The sequence below is a fragment of the Adiantum capillus-veneris genome, chromosome 3, assembly GCF_014529385.1.
Source record: "Adiantum capillus-veneris isolate H3 chromosome 3, ASM1452938v2, whole genome shotgun sequence".
Lineage (NCBI taxonomy): Eukaryota > Viridiplantae > Streptophyta > Polypodiopsida > Polypodiales > Pteridaceae > Adiantum > Adiantum capillus-veneris.
Genome location: NC_140933.1, coordinates 96,949,747 through 96,958,075, shown reverse-complemented (window position 1 = coordinate 96,958,075; position 8,329 = coordinate 96,949,747). Strand labels below are relative to the sequence as shown.

The 8,329-nt window shown below is 43.7% G+C and overlaps 1 protein-coding gene across 1 annotated transcript; it reads right to left on the bottom strand.

Annotated features, from left to right (window-relative positions):
- Positions 1 to 5,147: 5,147 nt before the first annotated feature.
- On the bottom strand, positions 5,148 to 7,239 carry LOC147461356 (cytochrome P450 716B2-like). Its single transcript, XM_086500740.1, has 3 exons — positions 6,177 to 7,239; positions 5,899 to 6,086; positions 5,148 to 5,580 (listed from the first exon to the last, which is right to left on the bottom strand). Exons 1-3 carry the CDS (start codon positions 7,222 to 7,224, stop codon positions 5,248 to 5,250), a joined length of 1,569 nt encoding a protein of 522 aa, XP_086356866.1. The 5' UTR covers positions 7,225 to 7,239; the 3' UTR covers positions 5,148 to 5,247.
- Positions 7,240 to 8,329: the final 1,090 nt, after the last annotated feature.

The window sequence follows — 8,329 nt, the reverse complement described above, 5'->3', positions numbered from 1 at the left end:
ACCATTACATGACCTAACAAAGAAAAATGTTAGGTATACGTGGTCTGCTAAGGAGAACAATGCTTTCGAAAAGCTTAAAGAAAAGCTTATCTCTCAACCTGTGCTTACACTACCGGATCTCTCAAAACCATTTGAGGTCCAATGTGATGCTTGTGGTGATTGCCTTGGGGCTGTTCTGCTCCAAGAAGGGCACGCCATAGGCTATGAGAGTCGAAGGCTCGACCCTGTTGAGCAAGCTCTAGGCATATACGAAAAAGAACTCCTTGCAGTTCTACATGCCTTAGACTCATGGAAGCACTATTTATTGGGGACTCCTTTCATTCTGCGAACGGATCACCAAAGTCTTAAGTACTTCATGACGCAGACCAAGCTTTCCGACAAACAAATGAGGTGGGCAAATTTCCTTTCGCAATTTCATTTTCATATTGCTCACATTGCTGGCAAGCATAATCAAGTAGCCGATGCACTCTCAAGACGACCGAGAGTGAATGCGGTTTCCATAGCAACTCACAATGATCTATCTTCAATGATAGATGAGTATGCTATTGATCCCGATTTTAGAGATGTGATTTCAGCCCTTGCATTAGGGAAGAAAGAAGAACCATTTACTTTACAAGATGGTTATCTTCTCTATGGCAATAGACTATGCGTTACTAACTCACTACGTGAGAAAGTAATGTATGAATCTCATGCTCCCCCATATGCGGGGCATAGAGGGATTCAGTCTACCCTAAAGGGAATTGAAACATATTTCTATTGGCCTACCATGAAAGTGAACATACACGAGTATGTTTCCAAATGTGTGGTATGTCAAAAGACAAAATTTGATAGAGGGAAGCAACTTGGATTGCTTCAACCCTTGCCAATCCCTAATTCACCTTGGGAGAGCATATCCATGGATTTTATCTTTGGATTGCCTAAGTCTATCCATGGGAATACGGGAATATGGACGATAGTAGACAGGTTCAGTAAACAAGCTCATTTTATACCTGTCAAAAAGACTATCAAAGCCCATCAAATGGCAACCCTCTTCATTTCACAAATTTTCAAGTACCATAGCTTGCCAATGTCCATAGTGTCGGATAGAGATCCTAGAATGACCAGTAATTTCTGGAAGGGTCTCTTTGAGAATTTAGGAACAAGGCTAAACTTCTCTTCGGCCTATCATCCACAAACTGATGGCCAAAGTGAAATAGCTAACCTAACCATTCTTGATCTACTAAAAGCCTATGTAACGGAAGTAGATCAAAGATCCCAATGGGAGAAGTACTTACCCTTAGTAGAGTATGCTTACAATAACACTGTACATACTTCCACAGGAAAAGCACCTTTCGAGGTAATTGAGGGAAGATCAAAAAGTCCCTTGCTACTTAAGGTACATGGGAAGATCTTCGCTGCAGATGAGTATAGCCGAGACCTACAAGAATATTTCCAAAAGATTAAGGATGTTATCTCTATCTCACAACAAAGGCAAAAGGCTGCTGCTGACAAGCACAGAAGAGCCCAAGCCTTTAAAGAAAACGATTGGGTCTTGTTAAAGTTTCCCAAGGCTCGATTAAGGCACACGACGGGCAAGAATCCTACGGGCCACCAAAAGTACTATGCTAAACTAGCAAAAAGGTATTATGGTCCCTTCCAGATTCTTAGGCCAATCAATGAGATGGCCTATCAACTTAAGTTGCCCAATCATTGGCTCATACACAATGCTTTTCATGTGAGCCTATTAAAGCCTTACAAAGGAGAGCCACCTCAAGAACCAAGTATTGAAGACCCACCGGAGATCGAGGACCACGAGGAGGTGCTGCAGCCCGAGTCCATTCTCCGACATGAAGACAAGGTATTAAGAGGCGGTAAGACTATCCGACGATATCTTATTAAGTTTAGGAATTATCCTTTTGAAGATGCTAGATGGATGCAAGGCATACAATTGAAGGATAACCTAAACCTTGTCAATGCTTACAATGCTTCCCAAGAGTAAGCAAATGTACAAAATGTTAAAAATGAACAAAATTTTTGTCTTATAAGACTCTCTTTTTCTTTATTTGTGCACAAAAAATGAAGTAGTATGCATGCTTAGATCAAGTTTGCGAGACGACGTCTCCCAAACACCAAGTAGAACCTGTCACTCTACTATGGAAGACTAAGAGGACTAATGTGCAGACATGCTTGCGGCAGCCTCAGGCTCTCAAGCGCCAAATGGACTAGTCATCCATTATGGAATGATGTCGTAGGGTAACATAGGGATCCTCTACCCGCTAAGAAAAGGACTCATGCATATGCTTTATCTTCTCTACACCATAGTCGAGGACGACTATGATTTCAAGAGAGAGGTAATGTCATAATAATCAATATCTAATTCTCCTAAATGATTTTCTCATATTAAACTGATCATTTAATGTGGGGAAGTGCCAAGGGAGAAAAAGCTAGAATATTGGTTAAGCTAGCAGACCGGCCACAGTAGGGATCCAAAGGACGGAAAATAGGGATCCAAAGGGGGGGCCATCTGCAAAAGAGCCATGTGAAACAATGGGCCAAAAAGACCCTAAGGTTCAGCCCATTAAGACTTCCAAAATGCTAAGGTTCCAAAATTCAAAGGTTGTGTCCAAAGGTCAACCCTAGGGAAAATTGGATGCTTAGTGTGTGCCCTAAAAGTCTTTTCACATCCCTACATGGGAGGGGGCGAGCCCCAAAGGTAGGGGATGAGAGAGAAAGCCACACACACACACACAGGCTCCCTTTACACAAAGGGAATGAGGGACACATGTCAGCTCCCTAGGCCAGATGCCCACAAGGTGTGCCCAATTCCTATTGGAAGACCCTTGAAGTGGACCAATGAGAATTAAGCTAGAGTAAATGTAGTTTAATTAATTTAAAAACATTTAATAAAAGAAACCAATGAGAATTAAGTCTCCTAGAAGACTATTGGGCAGTCTCCCAAAGGGTCCAATGAGCATTCAGAAGCCTCATGGCTTGCCTGATTCCTATTGGCCAGGAGACAAAGGGGTCCAATGAGAGTTTTGTTTAATTATTTAATTACCTAAAGCTCTCACAAAAGGGGAAAGGGGGACACATGTCAGAAGGCTATCACTTATGCTGCTTAATTCCCATTGGCTTGACCTGGGGAGGTCCAATGAGGCAAAAGCCAGACCTAATTAGCAGCTAGGGCTCGCCCAAGAGAGAGAGAGGGCTGATTTTTGCTTGGCATTGACACACACACACTCACACTTGACCATGTGTGAAGGAAGAATACTCTATCTCCTCCCAAGCTTTAATGGAGAGCTCATCACCTACTCCAAGCTTGTGAGATAGAAGCCTACATCAACACTCTCTTGGCATGTGGATGCAAATCCAACCAAGAGCCAAGCTTCAATGCATGCTCATCTTCTCTACCAAGCTAATTACTAAGCTAAGCTATGCTAATATGAGTGATTATGTGAGGAGATGTACATCTTTCTCGTAAGATACTCCTTTTTCCTCTCAATCTACTCTCATACCCTGCTAGCTCTCACCATCTTCGAAGGTGTGTGAGGTCTTGGGTCTGAGAACGGGGATAATTCAAGTTATGTTTGATTTAGTGTTTTGCTTAGTGTATGAAGCTTCCATCTTCATTGCACTAGCTAGTCTTGAAGGAACACAAAGAATTGTATTGTACAATGTCTCTCTTGATGGGAGAAACTATAATACAAAGCCTTTTGGAGGGGGAACCGGCTCCATGCAAATCCGGTCCTCAACTGTTGTCAATAGCTTAATTTCTCTCTCTTTTGAAAGTATTGTCGATGCTATCTAACTAAGTGTTATGCTTTTTGTTGCTCTCTCCACCCAAGCACTCTTGTAATTCTCATTCGGAAGCTATTCTAATGAAATGCCCACTATGTTCATGCTGATTTCCGCTACACAAAAGTTATTAGGCCATTAAATGTTACAACACTTGTCAAGAAACTACACAACTTGACCCAAAGGGAGCCAAGCTTTCATTGGCTAGAGGGCTACATGGCCCAATGAGCTTCAAGGGAAGCCTAGGAAAGGGGGTCGACCAACATACCTCTCTCTCTCATTTTTTAACATCCCACGAACCATCTCTCTCTCATTCTTCTCTTCACACAGTCTTGTGAAGCAAGAACTTCATCTCCTTCTCCAAGCTTGAGAAGTTGAGTGCCTACTACAACAAGCTCTTGTCTATGGATGCAACTCCACACAAGAGAATGCTTATGCTTGCTTATCAATCTCTCTAATCTCCATTATCACTATGCTAAAGCTATGCGACAAGAGCTATGAGTGATTATGTACAAAGGGGTATTGCTTTCTCGTAGAGATACTTCTACTTCTCTCTTCTTCCTCACTCCCTGCCAACTCTCCTCACCTTTCATGGTGTTTGAGGTCTTGGGATTGAGGCTGGGTATTTTTTTAATCATGTTTATTGTTGTTGTTATGCTAATGCTTGGTGAGTGAAGCTTGCCATCTTCACCTCATCAAGAAAGTCTCAAGGAACACAATCAATTGTATTGTAAACAAGTTTTTCGTCACGAAAGAATCTATAATACAAATGCCTATTGGAGGGGGGACGGGCTCCAACTAATCTGGTCCTCTATTGGTGTCAATTTCTCTAAACTCACTCTCTTTTACAAATATTGTTCATGCCAAGTTAATGAAGTAATGTGTTAGTGTTGCTCTCTCCATCCAAGCACTTTCCTTCTCACTTTACATCTACACACAAAGAAATGCTCAAGGAAATGCTCAATATGTTATTCACTTTCCGCTCCAACTCAAATTAAAAACTAATTCCATTACACAAAACAAGACAAATTTCAATTTCAAAAGTAATTGTAGACGAATATCCACCCTCCCATGTTTTTTATACCGGCTCACATAGATAGAATAAAGTTTTCTATCTCATTCAAGACTCATCTACCTTGGAGCAATATCTTGGTGAAAGAAGTTAATGAATATAGCCTTATTCTAGATGCTTAGTGAAAGTTACTATACAACTCGTCACAGAACCATTTAGACAGTTCTAAAAGGTAAGAAAGTTTCCATAATACCTATGTCTACAATTCGACTTGGTGCCCAACATTAAACAAATCATGTAAATGGTCACCTTCATTCCCTACAGTAGGCATTAAAGCACATAGAGGACATTTCAATGCTAGAAGTATAAAATAACATTATAACAATATGAAAAACAAAATAATACAAATGAATTTAAGAAGCACCCTCTTTCTCATGTATCTCTCATAAGGGTGCTACATCCTACAAACACAAGGAAGTATTGCAAGCAGATATAAGGATAGGATAGCCCTTTGATAGTGTGAGCATGGGAAGGCACCAACTAATTTTCTCATTGGGTTCCAATGATGTCCACCTGAACTTGCCCAAGATGAGGTGATGAATGTATAGGGACATGCTCATTCTTGCAAAATCAATTCCTTTGCAAATATGAGGGCCGATTCCAAATGCCACAAAGGAGAAGGGTGATAGCCTCTCCTTTTGGAGCTTTCCGATCTCAAATCTTGATGGATCAAAATCGCTTGAATTTCTGAAGTACTCATCGTTTTGATGCGTGGCAGCCATAGTAAAGAGTATCTGCAAACACTAAACAAATGCTTCAAATAGTCTAGGTAAATATATGTGATTTGTCTATCTATTGTTATATTTATTTATGGGAAAATTACCAAAATACTCCTCTAATTTGTGGAAATTTCCAATATACCCCTCAAATTTCAAAAATTCCCAAATTTCACTATCCAGCATCCTGTAGAGTCCGGCATCTGTCCAGATTCCAGGTGGACTCGGCCGGTTTGCCGGCTGCCCACGTCGTCCCATTTTTATCAAAGGCCACAAATACGTTCCATCACGTACGTTCAAAATTCTAAACAAATAAAAAATGAACAGATTACCCACCTTCCAGCCCTTGGGAATGGTGTACCCGTCATACTGGATGTCCTTGAGGGTTTCCTTGACGCCACCTAATGCAGGGGGCCGCAAGCGCAGGGTCTCCTGCAGGACGGCCCATGTGTAGCGCATGCTGGTGATGTCCGCCCAGCTCATGCGCTCGCCCGCTCTCTTTTGAGAAGCGATGGCTTTATGCTCTGGGCGAAGACAGGCAGAGGGAAATGTAATGCAAGGGTTTACAACGTACACGTGCCAGGAAAATATCAATGATAAGGGCCCACTCATACCTTGAAGGAGGCGGTGGTGGCAGCTGGGGTTGTCTTCAATGAACTTGAGGGCGAACGTCAGAGTAGTGGCTGCCGTCTCGTAGGCTGCAAAGACGATGAACAGCGTGACGTCACGCAGTTCCTCCACGCTGAGCGCGCACCCATGCTCATCGCGCGCCAGAATGAGCTGAGACAGAAGTTCCTCTGAGTCGTGACTGTCACCTGCTGCACCCTGCTGCCTCTGCCGTATGACGCTGTCAATGTGCTGCCGCAGCTGGTCTCTGGCTTTCATGGCCTTCCTGAAACTGGTCCCTGGCAAGTTCACCGGAAGGCCGGACAGCCCTCGCGCCCACGCCCGGAACAGCCCCTCCATTCTGCTCAGCGTCTTTTCCCCTTCTGTCCCCAGCAGCAAGCTGAACGCCACGTGGAAAGAATAATTCCTCACGATCTTCACGACGCTTATGCGCTCTCCATTCCTCCACCAGACCTCCACGTGCTTCTGCGTCATGCTGTCCGCCCTGCCTACCACCCTCTGCAGCGCCCCCAGCCCCAGACACCCGCTCAGAATCTGCCGCTGTCTCTTATGTTGCGCTCCATGCACGGCCGGCGGCGCCTTCCAGCCGAGCAGGTCGAACGTGAACGCCGGCCACAAGTTGCGCAGCTCCTGCCTGTTCTCGCCGTTGGCCAGGAATCGGTTGGCGTCCGCGCCCTGCACGACGACCATGGGGTGCATAAAGAGGCTGGTCTTGAAGGTGGTCGACCGGAATTTGAGCGTCCGGTCTCTCACAAACCTGGTCGGCCCGCCCTGATGGAGGGAGGACAGGAATTGCAGTGTTTCGCCAAGCCAGACCAAACCCATGGAGCCGGGGGGCAGCTGCTCGTCTTGCGTGCGCAGAGTGACCCATGCTGCAACGGGCTTCACAATGAATAAAGCTACAATACACCCAACAGCAGCTGCCGCTTTGAAGAGGTCGATTTGAGCATATACAGAAGCTGCGAGCTGTGTGCACAGTGCACCAGCCATATTCATAGCAGGAGCGTCTAGCAAATGACAGCAGCTATGGCCCATTACATTTTTCTAGTGCGCGCGCCGGGCGCCCGTCCTGACTGCGCACAGGTCACCTCACTGAGTCTCACTCCATTAAATGTGGAATTTCGTTCCGTATAAATTTCCTTTATGGTAAAATGGTACCTTGGGAATAGTACCATCCAGTGTTAGGAAAACACCGGGGTCGAGTGTATTTTAACCGGCTGAAATTATTAAATCCCGGTTAGATTTTGAGCTTGCCTTTAAGAAAACTGGCATATTTACACAAGTTTTAGTGTAATTACCGGCAAAAGCTTCAAATTTTGACCTGAAAACAGAGAGATTTTCAAGTTTCCCCTTATTTTGATCGGGAAGGAAAAATGTATTTTTCTAGCCCTGGTACCATCTTCCCGGAATCCCCAATTTTGCACTGATAGGATTTGAAGGGCAACCTATTCTTTCAAAAGAATCAAAGATGGGTTGTAGAAAAATGCACCCTTCCCTATAGAACCTTCTATTTTCAGTTTGCCCTTCCAATGAGAAAATTTCGCATAATTTACAAGGCAAGATACTATATTCTGTCAATGAGTATAACCAATATACATCTAGATATTGTAAATGAGCATTAATATATATAGAATGTTTTTTAATTAGCCCTTCCATTGACATGTATTCTATTTTTTCACCCTTCTCTATAGAAGGATAATTTTTGAACAAGCCCTTCCAATGACAGAATCAAAAAAACTTTGGCCTTCAAACTTTGGCCTTCATACGACCGGCAAAATGCCTTAAGAAGGGCAGATGGGTGTCAAATCCTATCACTGTGGACCCCAAACTCCCATTTTACTTCCAAGTTTCAATTACTTTCAAGTGTAGCCTACAGGCTAGATTTGTTTTTGGCATATTAAAACATTCCATTTCAATCTGGTGGTCTCTGGCCCCTTTGTCCTTTTTTGGCTGGCTGCATGTGCCCCAACTAGACTAAGGCCCATGTCACACATGGGCAGCGGTCACAGCTGAGGTTGCCCAACTTGACCAGGTGCCCACCTTCGTAAAAACTTGACTGTCGGGCAATACCTATCACACACGAGCGCCCAACATTTTTGCCAAGGCTGTAAATAGTATTTTCCAGAGAGAGAGAGAGAGA

Excerpts from the sequence above, each read along its gene's own strand:
- LOC147461356 (XM_086500740.1), bottom strand. The coding sequence starts at position 7,224 with ATGGGCCATAGCTGCTGTCATTTGCTAGACGCTCCTGCTATGAATATG. Across the intron at positions 6,087-6,176 it reads CCACCACCGCCTCCTTCAAG|AGCATAAAGCCATCGCTTCT; the intron begins GTATGAGTGGGC and ends GTCTTCGCCCAG. Across the intron at positions 5,581-5,898 it reads CCATTCCCAAGGGCTGGAAG|ATACTCTTTACTATGGCTGC; the intron begins GTGGGTAATCTG and ends TAGTGTTTGCAG.